At 39.5% G+C, this 23,843-nt stretch overlaps 2 protein-coding genes across 6 annotated transcripts; both read right to left on the bottom strand.

Moving 5' to 3' along the window:
• Window positions 1–1,900: 1,900 nt before the first annotated feature.
• Window positions 1,901–6,719, bottom strand: LOC109237836. The gene is made up of 4 exons (XM_019404225.1): window positions 6,250–6,719; window positions 5,341–5,484; window positions 2,048–2,507; window positions 1,901–1,963 (listed from the first exon to the last, which is right to left on the bottom strand). The coding sequence occupies exons 1-4, from the start codon at window positions 6,717–6,719 to the stop codon at window positions 1,901–1,903; spliced, it is 1,137 nt and encodes a 378-aa protein (XP_019259770.1).
• Window positions 6,720–11,830: 5,111 nt separating this feature from the next.
• Window positions 11,831–17,912, bottom strand: LOC109237861. 5 transcript variants are annotated; one of them, XM_019404255.1, is made up of 6 exons: window positions 17,538–17,911; window positions 16,789–16,853; window positions 15,584–16,063; window positions 15,371–15,472; window positions 12,381–12,767; window positions 11,831–12,227 (listed from the first exon to the last, which is right to left on the bottom strand). In XM_019404255.1, the coding sequence occupies exons 3-6, from the start codon at window positions 15,908–15,910 to the stop codon at window positions 12,150–12,152; spliced, it is 894 nt and encodes a 297-aa protein (XP_019259800.1). In that variant the 5' UTR covers window positions 15,911–16,063; window positions 16,789–16,853; window positions 17,538–17,911; the 3' UTR covers window positions 11,831–12,149. The 5 variants fall into 5 exon arrangements, with proteins under 5 accessions (XP_019259800.1, XP_019259799.1, XP_019259801.1 ...); XM_019404254.1 differs by having other exon boundaries at window positions 12,137–12,227; window positions 16,826–16,853; window positions 17,538–17,912; XM_019404256.1 differs by having other exon boundaries at window positions 12,137–12,227; window positions 15,593–16,063; window positions 17,538–17,909.
• Window positions 17,913–23,843: the final 5,931 nt, after the last annotated feature.

Raw genomic sequence — 23,843 nt, 5'->3', positions numbered from 1 at the left:
ATATAAAGCAATTCATAGAAACAATTACATAGTTATTCAAACAAATGAGAGTACTTCTTCTTCATCTCTTCCTCGGCCTCTCAGGTGGCCTCTTCGACCTGTTGGTTTCGCCATAGCGTTTTCACGGAGGCAATCTCTTTATTTTTCAGCTTTTGGACTTGCCTATCAAGAATGACAACTGGAATCTCTTCATAAGTCAATTATTCACTAACCTCAATAGTCTCAACCGTAACAATGTAAGAAGGGAAACAATGTAAATACTGCTAGCTTCTAAAAGTGGAGTATCTTTGGAAGCTCGTTCATTACATTATGTACAATCGAAGTCGTGCAAAAGAAGGAATGGGTAGTCACACATACCTTGTATATACTGCCCAACCTCAAGCTATGCAAATGTCACGACTCCTTAGTCTACAATAAGAGAAATGATACTATCTCCTTAGTCTACAATAAGAGAAATGATACTATCGTTATCGTTTAAGCGTCGTAACTATTATATATCGACCGCAACCTATATTACGATGAAACGGACATCACCTCCCCTATTTATATGACGTCCCACAAGCTAAAAAAATCACCAAACAGCCCAAACAACATCAATAATAATTATTTTAAGCCTCCCAAAATAGTCCACCAACCAACAACATTACTAACTAGCCTTTCGATAGATATCTCACAAGTTCTAGCTTCAACGACCTAGACGCAACTTGGATAATCTTAAATACATGTAGAGTAAGAGGTTACTTACGTTTAAACAGATAGAAAAACACCAATTTGGCCTTACTTCACCATGAAATATCCTTCCAATGCTGCCACAAGAACAAGGAAGCGAAACTATCAATCAATTCGGCTTTTTCGACACTAGAATCACTTTGGAAGACTTGAAATCACCTAGGGTTGATACTAAAAACTTTAGAGAGTATTTTACAGAACTTAGCCACTTAAAACAACCTCCCACACGAGCTGGAACCACACAAAGATCAACAACAAGAAGAAGAACAGGAAACTTACTAGCACCACGGGATTCCCGACACTTGATTTGTGTTGTTTGCCCTTTATTTGGGTCTTGGATCATGAGAAAACCTTGAGTGAGAATGAGTTAAAACAGGCTTAAGGTGTCTCATATATATCAATATATCTCAACTGCTTATGTGGGCCCCATAGAGAGCTGCTTGCGCAGTCTCGAAAAAATGCGAGTATCTCTCTACTCTGACGTCGTATCGAGGAGCGGTTTAATGTGTTGGAAACTAGACTCATAGATCTTCAATTTGGTAGGTAGATTTATCTGTAATTCCAAGTAAATTTGGATAAAAGCTTAGTAACATTTGACCTAAATTTTAAGTAAAATTGTGAATGTAATTTGCCACAACTTTTGTCGACTTTTGCTTCATAACTCGTTTGACGTCAAGACTTATGATATGATTCAAGTACCTTAAAACACGACGTCCTTAGCATATTAAGAACCTCTAGTTTTACCCAAAAATACGGGTTACAACATCCTTGATTCGTTTAACTTCTAATGCTTGTTAACCACTCTTAAACACCCCTGTATCATTTAAGACCAATAGGTTTAATTTCTTATCATCTCAAAGATAATCTCTTCACGGATTTATGTCTACTAACTTACGGAGTGATCTAACGTACGCAAATATTTGTAACACCCCCCCCCCCCCCTAGGAACATTCGTCCTCGAATGTAAGGGTTTATGGGGAGTCTAACTCATCGTGGATTCTGACGGAAATCTTCGGCCGAGTTTCCCCTATAAATGGACACTAGCCAAACTTGCAAGCAGTTAAACCCAACCTATGGCCTCACAAGGCTATACAAAGCACTTTGGATGTGTACATTATCTACATATCACCATTTTGTATTAAGGAAGAGTATTCTCAAGCTATTGCTTACCTCATAGAGGCATTTCAGCTTCCATTGCGTCCTGCATTCCCCCGGCATCCTCGTTATCTTCAATCTGGAATAGGTAAGGGTATTTAGACTTCATTTTCTCTTCTTCTTCCCATGTCATTTCTTCCATATTCTTGTTCCTCCACAATACTTTGACGGAAGCTACATTCTTTGTTCTCAGCTTGCGGACTTGTCGATCTAATATTGCTATTGGCACTTCTTCAAATGGTAGATCCTCTGTAACTTCTACATCATTGATAGGGACAACCCGAGAAGGGTCTCCAATACATTTCCTCAACATTGATACACGGAATACCGGGTGGAAAAATTCCAATTCGGATGGCAATTCTAACTCATAGGCAACTTGTCCAATTCGTCGAAGAATCTTGTACGGCCCGATATACCGCAGACTCAACTTACCCTTCTTCCCAAAACGCATAACACCCTTCATCGGTGAGATCCTCAGAAAAACCCAATCACCAACCTCAAACTCCAGATCACGATGTCGGACATCGGAATAAGACTTTTGCTTGCTTTGCGCCGTCCTCAGTCGGTCTTGTATCACTTTCACCTTCTCAATGGCTTGGTGAATCAACTCTGGCCCATTAATTCTGTTTCACCGACTTCGAACCATCCAACTGGTAATCTACATCTCCTCCCGTACAGTGCCTCATACGGGGCCATTTTAATACTTGAATGGTAGCTATTATTGTAGGCGAATTCTATGAGTGGCAGATGGTCATCCCAATTCCCCTTGAAATCTAGAACACATGCTCGTAGCATATCTTCGAGTGTTTGAATGGTACGTTCGGCCTGTCCGTCAGTCTGTGGATGGAATGCAGTGCTGATATTCACTTGTGTGCCTAAATCCTTCTGAAAATACCTCCAAAAGTTAGCCGTAAATTGAGCTCCTCGGTCTGATATAATAGATACTGGCACACGATGAAGCCTAAGAATCTACTTGATATACAACCTCGCATAATCTTCATCCGTGTAAATTGTCTTAACTGGTAGAAAATGGGCAGATTTTGTAAGTTGATCAACTATCACCCAGACGGAGTCAAACTTATGATAAGAGCAAGGTAATCCAATAATGAAGTCCATATTAATCACCTCCCATTTCCATGTCGAAATCTCTATATTCTGAATCAATTCACCAGGTTTCTGATGCTCGATCTTTACTTATTGACAATTAGGACACTGGGCTACAAATTCTGCAATAGACTTCTTCATGTTATCCCAACAATATTGCTCCTTAACATCATGATACATCATTTTCGAGTCGGGATGGATGGAATATCGGGATTGATGAATCTCAATCATAATCTTCTCTCGCAACCCTACCACATTAGGCACACATAATCGGCCCTAGTATCTCAGTGCCTCATCTCCTCCGATCTCGAAAGCCGTAATCTTACGTTGCTCAATACCCTCTCTCAATCATACTAAGGTAGGATCTTCATATTGCCGTGCTTTTACCTCGGCTACCAAAGATGATTCTGGTGTATTCTGTACAGTAAGACCTCCGTCATTAGAGTCTAACAATCTGATTCTCATATTGGCCAACTGATGAAGCTCTTTAGTCAACCCTTGTCTACCTGCCTCAATGTGTACTAAGCTTCCCATTGACTTACGGCTGAGAGCGTCTGCCACAATATTGGCTTTACCGGATGGTACAATATCTCGACATCGTAGTCTTTCAATAATTCAAGCCACCTACGCCTCCTCAAATTCAACTCATTCTACTTGAAGATGTATTGTAAACTCTTGTGACCTGTGTAAATGTCAACATGGATGCCATATAAGTAGTGCACGCCATATTTTCAAAGCATATATTACTGCAACCAATTCCAAATAATGAGTCGTGTAATTCTTTTCATGTTTCTTCAATTGTCCCGATGCATAAGCAATAACCTTCCCACGTTGCATCAATATGCACCCCAAACCTATACATGAGGCATCACAATATACCACACAACCTTCTGTTCTTTCTGGGAGAGTGAGCACTGGCGGGGATGTCAATCGATTCTTTAGCTCCTGAAAACTACGTTCACAAGCGTCAGACCACTAGAACTTGGTACCTTTCTATGTTAACTTAGCCAATGGTGCTGATATAGAGGAAAACCCTTCTACAAACCGCCTATAATATCCTACTAGCCCCAGGAAGCTGCAGACTTCTGACGGTGTTGTAGGTCTCGGCTAATTCTTCACTGCATCGATCTTCTGAGTGTCGACACTAATACCCTCATCAGATATCACATGGCTAAGGAATGCTACTGAGTTCAACCAGAATTCACATTTGGAGAGCTTAGCATATAACTTACTATCCTGAAGGGTCTGTAATACTATCTGCAAGTGGCCCGCATGTTCCGCCTCCAAACGAGAATACACAAGAATGTCATCAATGAATACGATCACGAACACGTCAAGATAGGGTCTGAATACACTATTCATGAGATCCATAAAAGTTGTTGGGGCATTTTTAGCGCGAACAACATCACCAAGAACTCAAAGTGCCCATATCTTTTTCGTAAGGCCGTCTTCGAGATATCCTTCTCCTTAACCCTCACCTGATGATGCCCTGAACGTAAGTCAATCATGAAGAAATACTTGGCACCCTGGAGTTGGTCAAACAGGTCGTCAATCCTTGGAAGTGGATACTTTTTCTTTATAGTAACCTTATTCAACTGTCAATAATCGATACACATCCTTAATGATCCCGTATTGTTCCGCACGAACAAGACTGGCGCACCCCAAGGTGAAGTGCTAGGCCTAATGAAGCCCTTATCCCGCCAGTCCTTCAACTGCGCCTTCAACTCTTGCAACTCTGCAGGGCCATCCTATATGGAGGGATAGAGATCGGTTGAGTGTCAGGCAACACATCAATGCTAAACTCAATCTCCCTTTCAGGAGGAAGGCCTGGGAGTTCATCTAGGAAAACGTCTGGAAATTCATTAACCACGAGGATTGATTGTAGAGTAGGCTGCTTCGCCTTCGCATTCCTAACACAAACGAGATGATAAATATGACCTTTTGAGATCATCTTCCTTGCCTTAAGATTTGGAAATAAACCTACCTTTCGGCGTAGCAATGTTCCCCTTCCATTCAATGACGGGTTCATCGGGAAACTGAAACCTAACCATCTTCGTACGGCAATCAACGTTTGCATAGCATGAGGCCAACCGGTCCATCCCCATTATCACATCGAAATCAACCATTTTTAACTCAAATAGATTCGCTGATGTTTGACGACTAAAAATCATCACTGTGCAACCTCTATATACCATTCTAGCAATCACAGAATCTCCTATTGGAGTGGACAGCGCAAGTGGATTACTTATCAATTCAGGTTTAACGCCAAACTTATTAGCCACAAAGGGTGTAACATATGATAACGTAGATCTCGGATCAATCAACGCATATACATCATAAGAAAACACAGACAATATACTTGTAACAACACCCGAAGACGACTCGAGATCCTGTCGACCTACTAAAGCATAGCTTCGATTTTGAGTACCACTCGAACTCAGCATTGCACCTCTACCACGACTTGTCGACTTTTGAAAACCCGTGCTGGAGGTCGAACTGATGAGGAAAAACCAGACATAGATCCAGTAGGCTAATCCATACCACCACCTCCTCTGTTAGGCCAATCCCGCATCATATGGCCAGGTTGTCTGCAAGAATAGCACGCATCAGAACCTAGACGGCACAGTCCAAAGTGGGCCTTGCCGCACTGATCACAACGGGGCATTGGGGGTCTCATCTGACTAGTATCCCTATGATATTACGAGCCTAATGCCCAAACTCTGACCTGGACAAGAATAGGTAAATCAATCGTACCGATGCCTCTGAAACTGTGGAGGAGCACTAGCTACAGGTGGTACCGAGCTCCTCAAAGACTGGGTCCTGATACTACCTCTGAAGTCACCAGAATACCCTGCGAATCTCGCCTTCTTATGTTGGCCCCTATCCTGCTCCCTATCTGCCCTTTGCTGGTGCTTACGATCCTCTAGTGTCTAGGCATAAGCCTGAATACGGAAAATATACATGCCCTCCACCAAAGAGGCGGTCGTGCACTCATTTATCAGATGTGGTCCCAACCCATTCACGAACAGGTGCACCCTATCGCTCATCTCGGCCACCATATGGGGAGCATACCTTGCTAAAGAATCAAACTGCATACTATATTCTCGCACACTCATATTACCTTGTTAAAGGTTCAAGAACTTATTAGTTCTAGCTCGTCGTATCTCAACTGGAAAGTAGTGACGAAGAAAGGCCTAAGAAAACTCCCTCCACACAGCTGGAGGAGCGTTCGGACCCCTGGATCTCTCCCAGCTATCATACCAAAAAACCGCTAAATCCCGTAATCGATAAGAAGCCAACTCTACCGCCTCAGTATCACTAGCGTGCATAACCCGTAGTGTACGATGGAACAGCTCAATAAAAGTCTGCGGGTCCTCCTTGGGGTCTGATCCTGTAAATACTGGAGGGTCTAGATTAATAAAATCACGAACTCTCACACTAACCGGTTTATCAGCAGCACCAATATTTTGCCTTTGAGTCTGAGCAGCTACCAATCTAGTCAACAACTGCACCGCACTGCGCATATCGTGGTTTGTAGTCCCAGACAGAGGAACTGTAGGTGATGTGTCCCTCCTAATATCCTCTAGAGGAGACGAAGTAGATGAGGTATGAGACGACATCTCACTCTGAGCCTCACTTTGGCCTGCTCTGGCTGGAGGCACCTGACCGGTACCCTCTCCCGCGGCTGTATCAAGCCGTCTGCTAATAGCTTGCTTCCTAGTCGAAGGCATCACTGAAAGAAAACAAGTTGAATATTAGAGATGAACACTTACGACTCAACTCTACGCACGATCTGGATTCAGGAAGAAGGTAACAACCCTAGATGTCATGTAGCCTCCTGATTATAAATGTGGCACGATATACATCCATAATCAAGACTCTACTAGACACGGATAAGAGACAACCCCTAGGACAGACTTGCTCTGATACCAAGTTTGTCACGACCCAAACTGGAGGGCCATGACTGGCACCCCGGCCATACCTGTTGAGCACCAACGTACATTTTATCTAACCTTTCTTATTATTTGTAAGGGCCGACGAGATCAACATAAATGGTAGAAATGAATAATGAACAACCAACAATGACATATAATGGCATGAACATACATAACATGGGCTGACAAGTCTGTCAAGGTACGAGCTGACAAGCTGCCATGAGAGACTATACAACTAAAATCAGCCGACACAGCAATCTAAACTATACATGAGTCGACACCTGTCTATGAGCCTCTAAAGGAACATAAGTGCTGCAACATTGCCGGAACAGGGCCCTGACATACCCATAATGTCTATAACAAAAGTGCATACCAAGACCACGACAAGCCCGAAAGAAGGGATCTCGCCAATAACTGCTGAACTGGGCAGCCTACTGTGGTGGGGAAGCTACGTCTACCTGTCTATCGGGACCTGCAGCACGACATGCAGCTTCCACAAATAAAAGGGACGTTAGTACGAATAAAGTGTCGAGTATGTAAGGCAGGAAGGCATAAATAAGAACAGTAATGTAAGCAGGGATAAAAAATATACAACCTCTAACATCCGAGTGCCTCTGAGGGCGACTGACATGAAATGCATGATATATATATATATATATATATATTCTGTGGGCATCATCATCATCATATCGTACCGGCTGTAATAGGCTCAGTAAAAATGTACCGGCCATCATAAGGCTTGGTAAAATCATACCCGGCCACATGGATCTTAGTAAAATCCAACTGATCAGTGGTTGCACAATATGTATCGTACCTAGCCAACTATAGTGCAGCTCGGTAGAGTAAAATAGGTACATATATATAATGTGTATTGGACTCATTGAAATCACATTCTGAACCTTTCGGAGTGAGGTAAGGTCGGTAACCTCCGTACACGTTGTTAGGACTAACTCTTCGTCATGGATATTATAAGAATCAGGAAGTACCAGCAACATTGATAACATAAGAATACGAGAAGTAACATCAACATCAATCGTTCCATAAGAAGGGAAACAATGTAAGTACTGCTAGCTTCTAAGAGTAGAGTATCTTTGGAAGCTCGTTCATTACATTATGTACAATCGAAGTCGTGCAAAAGAAGGAATGGGTAGTCATACATACCTTGTATATACTGCCCAACCTCAAGCTATGCAAATGTCACGACTCCTTAGTCTACAATAAGAGAAATGATACTATCGTTATCGTTTAAGCGTCGTAACTATTATATATCGACCGCAACCTATATTACGATGAAACGGACATCACTTCCCCTATTTATATGACGTCCCACAAGCTAAAAAAATCACCAAACAGCCAAAACAACATCAATAATAATCATTTTAAGCCTCCCAAAATAGTCCACCAACCAACAACATTACTAACTAGCCTTTCGATAGATATCTCACAAGTTCTAGCTTCAACGACCTAGACGCAACTTGGATAATCTTAAATACATGTAGAGTAAGAGGTTACTTACGTTTAAACAGATAGAAAAACACCAATTTGGCCTTACTTCACCACGAAATATCCTTCCAATGCTGCCACAAGAACAAGGAAGCGAAACTATCAATCAATTCGGCTTTTTCGACACTAGAATCACTTTGGAAGACTTGAAATCACCTAGGGTTGATACTAAAAACTTTAGAGAGTATTTTACAGAACTTAGCCACTTAAAACAACCTCCCACACGAGCTGGAACCACACAAAGATCAACAACAAGAAGAAGAACAGGAAACTTACTAGCACCACGGGATTCCCGACACTTGATTTGTGTTGTTTGCCCTTTGTTTGGGTCTTGGATCATGAGAAAACCTTGAGAGAGAGTTTTTTTTTGTGTCTAGGGTATGAAGAGAGTGAAAAAGAATGAGTTAAAATGGGCTTAGGGTGTCTCATATATATCAATATATCTCAACCGCCTATGTGGGCCCTATAGAGTGCTGCTTGCGTAGTCTCGCAAAAATGCGAGTATCTCTCTACTCTGACGTCGTATCGACGAACGGTTTAATGTGTTGAAAACTGGACTCATAGATATTCAACTTGGTGGGCAGATAACCCCGTAACTCCAAGTAAATTGGGAGAAAAGCTTAGTAACATTTGACCTAAAGTTTAAGTAAAATTATGAACGTAAGTTGCGACAACTTTTGTCGACTTTTGTTTCATAACTCGTTTGACGTCAAGACTTATGATATGATTCAAATACATTAAAACATGACCTCTTTAGAATATTAAGCACCTCTAGTTTTACCCAAAAATACGGGTTACAACATCCTTGATTCGTTTAACTTCTAATACTTGTTAACCACTCTTATACACCATTGTATCATTTAGGACCAATAGATGAACTTCTTATCATCTCAAAGATAATCTCTTCTCGAATTTATGTCGACTAACTTACGGCGTGATCTAACGTACGCGAATATGGGTTGTAACAAAAAATATGTGAAGGAAACTCAATGTGCTTAAGACTTATAATGCTAACATACATATTTAAAGTCTTGATTTCAAATGCTCTTATTGTTGATAACCTATGATGATGCTTAAAAGTGAAAGAAGTGGATATAAAATATAAAATGTGGCAATCGTGCCAAGTTTGAGAATTTCACTTGTGGCCAATAGAGCCAAATGAAATGAAGAGGACGTGTGTTAGACTATGAATTGAACTATAAAGCCTTTGTATAATAAATGATTTGGGAGTATCGTTTAGTCACCGAGGAAGGGTAGGTTGAAATAACCTAGCTCTGAAACTACACGTGTCAGTGTAGGAGTGGTTGAGGGGTAGAATTCCCGTATTGATGTGATGAGATTGTTCTCCTTAAATGGGATGAGATTGATGTGTTGAGATAATTCCCCTTAATTGGGATGAGATGATTGCTAGCAGAAAGTGATGTCGACCCATACGGCATTGTGGTGAGACGGCTTAGCCGATCCAGCTGAGATCGGACGCCATGCAGCATACATGGTGGCGTTGTGATTGGATGTCTTTGGGTGAGACGGCTTAGCCGGTCGGGCCGTGATCGGACTCCGTGCTAAAAACACGGTGGTATATCAGTACTAAAGATCTCCCAACCTAAAATATTGGAATTTTCTTGAAAACTTATCTTGCTCCTAAGTTGATGCTTTTTGTTTGAGGCTTTCATTGATCCTATGTTGTTTCTCGTTATACTGTTACTTGATTCTTTGAGAGGGTGTTTAGTCTTACATACTAGTACTATTCCGTATGTACTAACGTCCCTTTTGCCTGGCGCACTGCATCTTTTAATAGATGCAGGTGGTTCCACAGTAGGCGACATCGATCAGTGATAGCGGTACACCCTCTTCCCAACTGACTTAGTGAGCCCCACTTCATTTCGGGTCTTGTAGCTTTTGTTCCTTATGTATAATGTTTTGAGGTATAGCCGGGGCCTTGTTACCGGCACTATCATAGTACTTTTTTGTATCTGTTAAAGGCTCCGTAAACACAGTATGGGTTGTATATTGGTACGGGAAGTCAAACTGGAAATGTTGTATTTGTATCACATGTTCCACTTCAAACTATGAATGTGTAAGGTATTTTGAGAATTATAAATATAGTAACTAATAGTAATGAAATTGTATTGTTCACGTGATCCTCTCATTGTCTAATTAATGAAATACATCTTCACTTTATTCATGCATAAGTTCGGGTAGAAGGCACTGGATAGGCTTGCTTGACTGGGGCATCTCGGTTGAGCGCCGGTCGCGCTTCCCAGGATCGGGGCGTGACTAGCTGCTCTAGCCAATGTTTTTAATATTCCGGAACAACCTTTTTGTATCACAGTGCCGACCGGGCACAATGCTCCCTGTACTGTTACTTAAGTTTATAATATAAGCTCCTTTAGTTGACCAAAAAAAAAAACTATGAATTGATACTACCAGCAATTATCAGCAGGAAGAATGCGACATAGTGATTGTCTGTCATCAGTATTACTACATGGCAGATTACTTATTAGGGACAAACTAGCAATGTGGGGTGTGGTTGCTGATCAAAGATGCCTCTTGTGTAATACAGAGGATGAAAGCATATCTCGTATGTTCTTTGAACGTAAAGTCACCCAATTATATGGAACAAACTTCTCAGTTGGCAAGGCATACACAGTCAGGTAAGTCAATGGCAAGAGGAGATAAATTGGGCAATTGTAAACGCTAGAGGGAGAAGTGCTACAATTACAGGGTATAGGATGGGTCTAGCAAGATGCATATACCACATGTGGGAGGTGAGGAATCATAGGTGCTTTCAAAATACACAGAGGGACACGGGGGTTATCATCAGATAGCTTATTCAAGAACTGTTTCATAGAGGCAGTTCTAAGCCTAAATTTGAAGGAGGTTCAAACAAGTGAATTTCTATCCATAGAGCTAATTAACTGTTGGTCTGAGTTGCTTGCTAGCTAGAGTTGGGCATGTCGCCCAGGTACCAGCCAGTTTTTTGTTTTCTCTTGAGTTGTAATACACTTTGGTAAATAGATTTCTTTTATTTCCACAAAAGAAAAAGAGGGGGCCCTTTCTATGGTTTTAACAGGGTGCAAAAGAAAAAGAATAGGATTGAGCATAAATCGCAAAAAGAAAACACGTTAAGATCCAAAATGCAAAGAGCTCCAATATGTTCGGCATCTGAAAATGGATTAAAGGAAGAAGCCAAACTTGATCCCTTTCCAATGTTCGCGGTTAGGATTCCATTATCAAGCAACAGACTCCCTTCTAATTCATGAGACAACTAGTCTGCCTAGCTTCAAGTTACAAGATGGGCATTTTCTACTGCTTTATATTGTCAGCTTTACACTGTTTTTAGCCTGACCGTAACTAATCTGCAGAAATTGAGAGCAGTTAACTCGTGACCACAAAACACAAAATACTAAATCAGGACAAACTGATAGAAACTGAAACAAATGTCCACTAGAACAGAATGGACTTACTTCTCTAAGCATCAACAACCTGATGATACTTTTTTAATCCTACTAATGCTAATGGCACCAATTCAGCAACAACTAAAAGAAGACATCGTTGAATGGGTGATTTTCCTACCTTTGGGCTACCATGGGATTATCCGCACTGTTAATCATTCATTCACATAAGGTATTTTCGTTAATAGTCATCAAACTAAATTAAACACAATTCCCACTTCATTCATTCATTCACACCTAATTCATCCAATTCAAAATGTAATGAACCTCAATGGCTGCTACCACTGGAATTACTGCCACCAGATGATCTTGCATCCATGGATGGAACAGTAGCTGCATCATTTGGCTGCAGAAGCGGAAAAATGAAAGGTATAAAAATCTTTTGAATACTAAGTAACAAATAAAAGTGTAAGTTTGTTTGTTTAGTTCTTTTACAAATGAAGAACAAAAGTAAACCAACAACACCACTAACCCAAACATTAAAGAACTCGATTGTTACCGTTATAGGAGGAGAATCAAAAATCCCTGCAAATTGTTCAGGTATTTTCCCTTCCTTCATTATCATGTATGCTTTCAAAGCATTCATCAGTTGATTGTACTTATCTTTGCATTGATTGTACCTCTCTTGGCATTGATTGTACGCCTCCTGGCATTGATTGTACTTCTCTTGGCACTCATGAAAACATGAACCATCATTTATGGATGAAAAGTTAACACCACCAAGACAAAGTCTTTTCTGTCCACAACTACTGCTTGGAGCAGCTCCAAATCCCAGGCATCTCACCGTTCCAGGGTGCTCTTTTCCTAGCACTTTACCAACAAAATCATTTGAAGACACTTCATGCTCATCCGTGGTACTTTGTCTCAAAGCTAGCTCAACTTTTTTCTGAATAAAACATTCACATCCCATCATAAATTTGAGCAAAGAAATCTGCAACTACTAAGCAAATATAGGTCTATCACTTAATGCTGAAACACAAAAGAACAATGGTGGAACATGAACTAACAAACAGGAAGATACCTAATGCCTAGGACAATCATGAAATGGGGCGTAATCTAAATGGACAACCACAAGCCTATCTTATGGCATCAGCGTCAAGGTAGACGGTAATTCCATGTAACACAAATGGGCAAAGCTTTCAAACATGTGTTTCATTTCCTTTAGCTTCAGATTTTGGCTTTACTAGAAGCCTGAGAAGCAGCTGGATAATATATCTTATCGCACTAATCTTTTCTAATATAAAATACTTTTACATATGTTCTCCACAGAAACTTTGAAGGAAAACAAACCTGTTCTACGCGTATATGCTTAAGCTAATCAATGTTCAATTCTATCGTGTATCCTCATCTTAGAAGTGGTTTCCTCAATGTTTAACTGAGACCTTGGTAGGAATGGGAGACTCAAGATTGGGAGTTTCTACCTGCTTATATATATTTTCCACAGGCAAGAGTAAAACATTGAGATTCATTTACTAATGTCTTCAGGCTAAGGAGTGGTTTCGAGTTTTATCCATTTCGCGAGTAAATCAACTAGACTTTGACAAAATCCACTATGGAACACAAAATGTATAGCTACGATAGAACCAAAGGGCAGAATCCATTGTCGATAGATTTCCTATGTTTGTTTTAAGAGTTAGAACCAACAGAAACAACTTTTCTTGTTGCCTTCCTTTTTTCCTTTAATAACTTTTCCTATAGGGGAGGATTGGAAAGGGGGTTTAAGAAATGCTTATAGATAAAGAATAGGGAAACACATTTAGCACAACTGTTTTTCCAGTTAGGAAACAGCGCATAAGGGTTGGAAAAAGATTTGTATTTTGCTTTGCAATAGCCCCAGGAGAAAAGGACAAAAACATGTTTGAAAGCTTTGCCCATTTGTGTTAGATGGACTTTACAGATTGATATGGAGTTAATGCCGTCTGACCACCAGCTTTTCAGAGTGATAAATGGACCTTGGGCCTAACTCAACCCCAAAAGCTAGCTTATGAGGTGAGGATTGCCCAAGACCATGAAAGGAGACCAAGTACCTCAAATCCCACTGATGTGAGACAACTCAACACAGAATTACCAAAAGTGAAGGGAGAGAAGCATGGAAGATAAAGAGGCCAAGTGAAATTTCAGAGACAAAAATTGCTACTAAAACAACAAAGTAATACATGTAAAAACTTTTTTCAAGAAACACCAAAGCTTGGTACTAATAATATTTACTGATTCTATGACCGCCTATAACATAGCCTACAATTTATGGAATAAAATAGAAAAGCAGAGAAAGGTATGAAGTAGTAAATGCAATGCGCTGAATTCATATAGTAACTGGTTTAACGGTACTGGTTGCCTGGTAATAATTCCACAACTGAAGAGGTTAAGGTAGTGAGTAAAGAATACTGTTTTTGTGGCGGTGTTGTCTGGCATTTGTCAGATGATGTTTCTTGGAAAATCAAAGCACAAGGAAGAAAAAGTACAATAGTTAAATTGCATATTTGCCAACTGCAATGTGCCACTAATCTGTACCAAGTGTTATATAAAGTTCAGATGTAGTTCTGTTATTCATAAACAGAAGTAAATATAAATAAAACAAATGTTATAATGAAGAAAGGCACTGCAGACTTTGCATCATAATTGGAAGGCTACGGTACAATTCTCTTTCACTTAAGCCCTCCTAGGGGAACTCATCTGGGAAAGCAAGTGAAGAAAACAAAATAACAGATTCAGTATCATCACTAATGCCAGAGAGTACTGTAGGATATCCTGACACTTCCAAATCTAATTATTAAATAAATTACCAAATAGTGACATAGTAACAAGTCCCTGCCAACAACCGAATTACTCATAACACTTCCATGACAATGTAGGATATCTCATTCATTGCAAGATAGCAATTGGATTACCAGTGCATACTTTTCCAAGCACTAAAAGTATTTTGTCAATAAAAACTGATGTATCAGTAGACTACAATTGGCTTCAGAACATTGCAAGCTGATTTATGCAGCAAATACACTCCATTGTATACAACAGGTATATATTTTGATGATAGTTGATAGTTATGGGCTTACTGCACATCCTATTACCGTACTACTACCGTACTACAGAGCATTTTCATACAAAAACCACCTCTGCATTAGACTACAGAAGAAGGGCCGGAAACATCAAGGATACAGGCAAGTGGGATATCTTCTACATCAAAAAAAGAAATTATTGAGTAGAAATGTAACAGGGTATTCTCAAGATATTGCAATTTAGATTAAAGTGCTTTATTGGTTGGAAATCACTTGTTCTTAGCTGCAACTATTATTTGCACAGCTGATATACTATCGACAAAATTTTGTTCAAAGAGAACATTGGCATTGTTAAGCATATATTCGTTCAAGGATAACACATGTGTTCTCTTTAATGAAACCAAAACAGGTTGCATGCTTTCAAAAGAAAGATTAAACAAGAATATAACCTTAGAAGGAAAACATGTTGCACCATTGACAAATAACAACTTACACATATGCCTCTTGTCTCCTCATTAACATATGATTCATCTTGATTCTTATGAGTAGCAGGGTAAAGCTGTCCACACCTAGGCTTTTCTCCAGTCTCAACCGTCTATAAATGGAAAGAATGACTCATGAATAAAATAATTAAGCTACAAGAAATAGTTACAAAATGAGTAAGTTTAGTTATTAAAGTAAAACTAAAATAATTAACAGCTTCCACCATTTGAACCTTTCTTCTAAAGTTAGGTTCGGAGCCACCAGAGTGTGGATTTGTCCGTTTCTTCTGAATTTCAGCATCTCTAGAAGGATGCAAAACATTCCTTTCACCATGCATAACCCAAGTGACATAATTTTTAGGGAATGGCTTGCAAACCAAATGATCAAACACTGTATCTCTAGTTTGCCACTTCGCAAAACCACATTTCGGACATGGACATTTTATTCTATCTCGTACGTTCCCATTCTTAAACGCAAAATCTAGAAACTGATTCAAACCAAGCAAATATTTCGCTGTGTTCCTTGGCATTCCCATCCAAGATTTATCCATTGGAAAGTATTAAAGAACAGTATCTTTTTTCAAAAGCAGAGCTAATAAACCAAAATCAAATTAGTGTGCACCAACGAAGACTCTTCAGAGAACTAGTATCCAATATTCCAACATCAGCTACAAGATTTTGATGAGGAGGGAGAATGCAGTAACCTGTCAATGTTATAAGGATTAGAGACATATTTAACAACTTCATAAGCTAATACAACGTGAAGGCAAGTGAGAGAAATGTACATTTGTCTCTTTGAAGTTTTGGTTAGAAATGGAAAGACATTTTCATTTTTCATATTTAACAAGTTTCACATGCTGAACATATACAAAGCATTGCTTCCCAATAGCAGAAAGAAAGACCAATTATATGAAGTAGCTTCAAGTTAGTAAGAAGACTCACACATGCAACATCAACGGTTATACACTACACTCACACATGTTGAACAACAGATATAAAGCATTGCTTCACTTGTTTTTTGCCATAGTAGTCAAATAAACTCCTTCTTTGCAGGATTACATTGCAGAAATCACACATAATATATTTACACGGAAGAGTAGGTGATTGTAAAACGAGCAGCTCAATGTGATGTTGTAATGATTAACAAGATTGCTAGTTGAGCAGCGAGGAAAACAAAGAGCACTTTAGCCTTTTTGGTGGAGGATCTCTATCTCGATAGTGCCAAATAGAGATATTCGTTGTGCAACTATATTATAATTATTATCATGTACTGTACGCGGGATATAAGCAACAGTTTCATGGTTCAACATGTTGAAATCTAAAAGGTTGTACCCAGTATTATTCATTTCAGTATAAAAATAAAAATAACAAAGAATATCAGAATTTAATTTGTAAAAGAAAAATTAATCAATCATTCAACAATGTGCACCTGGAAAACTAGTACTATAAGAAGTAGAAACTAGAACCTTCTTGTTCGGTCTTTTTACTGCATTCCTGTTCATGCAAAGCGCGTTCAGTTAGTAATTTGGATAGTGGAGGAACTAGAAGGGTCAAAAACAAAGAAAAGGGGTTGATAGAGCAGCCTTGAGAAAAGAGAGGGAGGTAATGAAATTGTAAGGTCTGCACTACTTTTGGTACTTACTAAGCTGCATATACTTTTTTTAATCGCAAACATTTTGCTTAAACCTAATTTGTTTGTCTCACCATGTTTGTTCTTCTTTTCTAAAACCCCACATCTGACTCCAATAGCTCTTTTCTCTCAGTTTGTTGCACTTACACATGCAATATCAAGGGTTACAATGTACTATTACCAGAGATTAGTATGATTCTAAGGAGAAGGAAGGAATGCTTGCATGAATTAAAGACTCACACATGCAACATCATAAGAGTTATCTATGGAACATTCAGAAGGACGGAAACAGAAAGCGAAACATACCGAAGAACAATCATAAGTTTCAAATTGATTTTTAAATGGGAAGAATCGGAGGTTCTGCTACTAACTATGGTGCTGCTTATACTACACTAAGAAATCAAAGAATTAAAGGCGGAGAAACTTAAATAGGTTAGCTTACAACAGAAGCATTGCAATTCACGAAGCAGAGTTAAAGATTAATAGATAATTTAGGAAAAGAAATACTGAAATAAAAGGGAATCTTCAGTGACATGATGAAACTTTACCTTTTGAATTCGCCGTAAGCTGTGATTTCCAGGAAATAAATTGCTTTCTTTCTTTTGTTTCTGTAAGAAAGAAAATCTCAGCCCCAAATGTTTTTTTTTTTCTTTCCAAATGTAACAGACCGAAAAAAAAAAAAAAAAAAAAAGGTAGGGAAAACTGGCGCCTTTTCTTTTTCGGATCGTGAGATATTAACTTTCACAAATGTATAAATTGCGGAGAATAGAAATATTGCTTCAATTTGTTAGATTTAATACTAACTTAACCTCCGCAATAGAACTCTCAATATTTTTCATTTCTTAAAACTTTTTCTTAAACATGCAAGGTTGCTTATGCCAATAGAACTTCCAGAATTTCATCATTCTTTCTAAATTATGTAAATGTCAAGTGGAAACATGCTAATTATGGTAAAACTTAAGCTATAGATAGATTGTCGATTACTTTATGTTATTGACTTGGCTTAATGTTGCGACCAACCACACTTGTCGTCAAATAATAGAGTAGTGAGTAAAGTATCGTTCCCACGGAGACTTATGAATTTTTGATTGAATCAAACTCAAATAACTTATCAATTCAAGAGATTTTTCACAAAATGTGTGAGTGATTAATTGACTACTAAAGAAACTATCAAGCAATGAAATAACTAGAGATCGACTATAGCACTTAGGCAATTTTGGATAAAAATCAGTAGGAGAGGATATTCCAGGGTCATAGGCTAGCTAACAATCTTGTTGCGTTCTTGGCTTAAACTGACTAATTGATTTATCTAGTTTGTTGATTGACAGGGTTGATATTACTCATAAGAATCTTTTTTTTTCCTCTACTCATAAGAATCTATTGAGTTCGTACTCGCCTATTCAAGCTAACTTAATACCTATATGTCTATGGAATTAAGACTATCAAGAATGCATTTACACTTCCTGTATTTCAACCAAGCAAGGCAATTAGGTATATATCTATCCTAATTACGAATCTGTTCCCCGATGCCCGGGGTTCAAGAACTTGCTCTATTTAATCCTTTATGCAATCTAGAATTCCCACTTTCGAGTTCAACTCTAGATTCGTAGATAGTACTTCACTGTTAGCTACGCAGCAAAATAATTAAGAACAAAATTAAATAGACAACCCAAATATGATAAAATCAAACTCGTCAATTTAAACTTCAAACGTCATGACTCCAGAATAATAAGGTTCTTAGCCACTCATGTTCATACAATCATCTAAAATAATATTTTCAAACATAAAATCAATGAACACTAGAAGAAGAATGGAAGAATTGATCAAATCTGTGCCCCCGAATGTTTCGTACTTTTGTTCCTCTATCAAAGTCGTGTCCTCCTCCCCAAAATAGGTTTAGGTTGGCTTTTTATATGAGTTGGGGGCATCTCGTGGTCGAAATAGGACACCTTCATGTCACCAGCGTCCAGTGTAGTGTGGGGCGCTAGCCCTGGCACTGGGTTTTTTGAGCATTCTATTTTGTGCGCCACAGGTAGCGCCCCACGCTGCCTGTGGCGCTCAAATGTGCACTTTTGCCTTTTCTTCCCATTTTCGCTCCAATTCAAGCACCTTCATCCCAAATTGCATTCAGATAATTCCTACACATAAAATTACCCGAAATTAGCACAAATCATTATAGTACACATCTGAAATCTATGATACATGAGCAAAATATGAGGTAATATACACAAGAATATGCATACTTTAAGCCGAATATCAACACTCCACACTTAGACTCTTACACGTCCTCGAGCAATGGAACTATATCAACACCTCAAAACGTACACCTCACTATGAAAGGGCAATTCACATTTAATTCAATCACACACTCTACCTTTTGACTACGGTCGATACCGGCAATCAAGCATGAACACACAAATTTCACATTCTTCCCGTTTTTAAACTAGCCCAAGTATACACAATGCGATTCAACCAACTCAAACAACCAACCCGTCACCACCCTACCTAAAGAGTCGACTTGTTACCACTAAGCATCCTCAACTCGCGCACTCACCCAACAAAAGAAGTTTACAACATCACCAATCTGTCATGAGACTAAGTGCCCTCACAGCAAAGAGTGAATATAGAAGTAGCCCATACGTTCATATATGCCATTGAACATAAACTAAGGACATCACACTATTGAACAAAATTCCTCACTCTCACAAAGAATTCATGTGCATTTCGTGATTGTACCATAAGCTTGCCCGTAGTGTACATCTCTACTAATCTAAGCTAGCCAAATCTAAAATCAATTAGGACTTTAAGGTTGTAAATAGGTTAAGGGACGGCTATGATACATTTAGGAATAGTGACTAACCCTCCTAAGCACTTTAATACACTACACCTTACCATTCGAGCACATATTATTCTCAACCAATTCGCCCGCTACAAACCATATATAACATAGCCTTTTTTTTCAATTAAGCACTTGTATATCTCCACTACCACGAATTAGTAAGATTAGGAGGTGTGTGTTTCTCTACATTATTTGAACTACTATTTTTTTTCCTTTTTGCACTTTTGTTTTCTCCACACCCTCCATGCATTAAGGTTCTTTGGCTAGTGAACCTTTTTTTTCACAACTTTAGTGTACCTTAAAGTCTTTTCCATGGTTACACTCGAAAGCTACTCTCCAATTTCACACCTTACTTCTTCGACTAAGTTCCTCAGGAGGTAAAGGTTCAGCAATCTCAAATTAAAAACAAAATAGGGATACAACTTGTAATGTTGGTGCCAAAGAAAAGGTCTACAGGCTCAAAGGGGCTAGCAACGGAAAGATTTTATTTGTGAGTGACAAGCACCTATATGATCAATCAAGAAACACCTACGTCATCTCTTAGACTAGCAAAACTTAATGATTTCGCTTCGACTAACACACGGCCAAGTTCTAGACTACACAGGATAGCACAGAATATCACAAATCCTTACACACATTGCACATGACTCAATCAAGACGGTTATGTTCGACTCTCAAGTCAAGCAAGCATAGCTAGTTGAGAATTTTTAAGCAATAATGCACTAGATGGCATACAAGTCAAACAACTAAGAAAAAGGCATCACAGAGTAGGCTACTTAATTTACTTGGGCATTACAATTCAAATCAAATATTCAGGAAAAAACAACGCATGCCATAGCTTAATGTGCTAGCATCAGACATGTCAACAGGTACTCAGAACACCTCAGTTTTCTTCCTATCCTACTCCTAAAAAAATAAAAAATAAAAATAAAACACCCAGTTCGAGCTAGACCCTTGGAAAAGAACCGGCATCCAAAGGAAAACCAAGGGATACTACCTAACTATCCTACCAAAAACAAACAAAAATCTTTTTGGTATTTTTAATCGGACTTTAATCCCTCAAGAAAATTATCCAGCGGATCCATCGTCGGGAAAAGTCAAAGCTTTTCAATTTTATTTTATGATACAAACTAAGAAGATTATGTGAGTTCTAAACTAAGCTAAAACAAGTTAAAAAAAATCTATACAATTGCAAGTCAAGAAGTATTTATCCCACCCCACACTTAAATGATGTATAGTTCCCGATGCACAAACAAATTCAAAACAACGTAAGGTGGAAAGAAAGAACTCACTGCTAGTCAGATTCCTCCTCAGAATACCCACCGGTCGCAGCTCCGGGCTCATCATCATCATCCTCTTCGAGGGGCACCAAAGCCATGGGCCCCGTGACTTCATCGTCAACCTCATCCTCATCATCAATCATTTGTATATGTTCTCATCCTTAGATGGGTAAATGGGACTGCCTGGTGCAATTCCCAATATCTCCTCGGAAGAACTAGAGAGATCACTGCGTAGATGCATACGCTCCTCATCCGACACCTCTAGACTGCTCATTATCCAAAGAAGAACCTTTTGATCATTAGACCAAAGCGGGTGTGGGCCATCTCTCCTAGAATGATCTCACCCACATTTATGGTTGCCCAGTCATCTGAAGAATATCACACACTCTCGAGCTCGAGTGCATTCACTGTTATGCTTAACGGGCATCAATCTAGCATGCACAAAGTTTTGCCATACCTTGGTTATCTTGTTGAAGTCGAAACGGAGCATTTCAAGGTGGGCATCTCCCTTAGTCCGTGTCCACTTCGCATTAGAATCAATGCCATAAAGAGTGTGAATTGTCTGTTAGTGTGGGCTTTTGACGAACTTTTGTAGCCTCCATGCATTAGGGCTATCAACTACCAAAATTTCACACAAAGATTTCCTATCCATTGGTATCTCCTTTCCTCAGACCTATGACTGGAACAAGTCCGCATTCCAATTGGCGTATAGCTCTCGCACCATGCTCAAATTTGTAGGGCCCGGGCATTCTATGAGTTTATCCATCTTCCTCTACCAACCGGACAAGCACATCCAGGAAGTTCTTTTCTAGAGCTTTTACATCCCCATTTCGGAGACGTATCTCCCACAAGGCACAAAGTTATTATGCCATTTGATAGCATCGTCTCGAGCTAGATCCACCCGAGGCCGTAGGACCGATGTTGCCCTCGTCGACCTGCTAGCAACCTGCTTTCCCTTAGCTTGCCGAGAAGAACCTTCACCCTACTTGCATTTTTTGGGAGGGGAGCAGTAGTGGAGGACTTTCCCACTCCTTTTCCTTTGGCGGCACTGTCACGAGCCATAGCAACCTACACACGATAAATACAAAAGTAAGAATGAATCAAAAAATTCACCCAAGGTCATTGTGGGAGGCAAAGATGACCCCACACTTAAAACCGAAGGCTATGTATAATCTACTCACAATAGTGGTTCAAAGTTCACCAATGTTTCGTCACGAGGCGATAGGTACTCAATGCCATACAATTCAAGTAGTCGAACATGGCCATAACTTAGTCGTAGTACAAGCAAGCAATGCTAGAGTCCAAATTACTACAATTAATAAAGTACACTAACTACAACTTACAAAAGCCTACAAGATACATGACCCCCAAACACCCCACAGGTTTCCCAATATCATATACAACTACACTTGGCTACTTAGAATTCACCGGTATTCAATTCACTCTTTAGGCATTTTAGCAAACACATTGTGGACATCAATTTTGCATCTCTTATTTTAACAATGGTGGAACAAGGTGGCCCTCCCAAATTTAAATGAAGTAGAGGGAGTTGTAGTTAACTACTTCATATACAACTTCACAACCAATATTTGCAACCAATTTCATGCACATTAGGGCCACCCACCATAACAACAAAACATGTCAAAGAGACCTAGGGGATTGGGGGTTGTTTGAGAAGGAGGACTAGAAATACACTAAGAAATTGCAAACTATAAGAAAAGAGATAACAAGAAGAACATACTTTTGAGTCTTGAGATGAAGGTGAGCAACAAAAATGGGGGACTTTGAGAGTTAAAGAGAGACAAAAGCGGGGAGCAAGAGAGTCAAGGGGTGTGTTTGGGAGTTACAGGAAGAGAGAGAGTGTGTGGGGTTTTGGGTTAGAGATATTTTTATTTAGATGGGGTAATAGTTTGGGTTATTAGGGTATGGGTTAGTATGTGTGTGTATATGGGTAGTTGGGTAGGGTTATATGGGTTAGGGTTTTCTTTAACTAAAGAATATAAAAAAAAAAAGTTTTAACTTACTTGACCCCCAGCCCAGCGCCCCATGCTAGGCCTGACGCTGGGAGCTGTGACGATTCTGTAAACTACGCCCCGTGCAGCGTGGGGCGCTGGCCTGGGCGCAGGTTCGCTGATTTTTTTTTGTTGATAAATTCCCTCCTACCCGAGCACTTAATACATACATCATACACACCCCACCATTCTCGCCAATGATTTCTATAACCGAGAAGAAAAAAAAAACTAGTCTACTCTAACTAAAAAAATAAAAAGCTAAGCTACGAAAGCATTAAAAATTGGGCTGCCTCCCAACAATGTCGCGGCACGACTCAACACGTTTTTCAAGCATCAGCCAAGTCTACCGAGGTCTTGTGGAGTGCAATGTCACCATCCCAATAATATATTACTCTCTGCCCATTTACCAAGAAGGTACGACTTGAGCTCGTATCACACAATTCCACCGCTCCATGAGGCCTCACACTTACCACCACAAAAGGACCTGCCTATCGAGACTTATGCTTTCTGCGGAAAAGCTTCAACCTCGAATTAAACAAGAGAACTTCTTGACCTGGCTCAAACTTGCGACGTTGGATGCGCTTATCATGCCACCTCTTGGTCTTTTCCTTATACAATTTTGCATTTTCGTAAGCATGCAATCGAAACTCATCAAGCTCGTTGAGTTGTAACAACCTCTTCTCGCCGGCTAAGTCCATATCAATATTTAGCTTTTTAATCGCC

This window comes from Nicotiana attenuata, unplaced genomic scaffold (assembly GCF_001879085.1).
Source record: "Nicotiana attenuata strain UT unplaced genomic scaffold, NIATTr2, whole genome shotgun sequence".
NCBI classification, from domain to species: domain Eukaryota; kingdom Viridiplantae; phylum Streptophyta; class Magnoliopsida; order Solanales; family Solanaceae; genus Nicotiana; species Nicotiana attenuata.
Note: the sequence above shows the minus strand (reverse complement) of the source record. Positions and strands in the feature narration are given on the sequence as shown.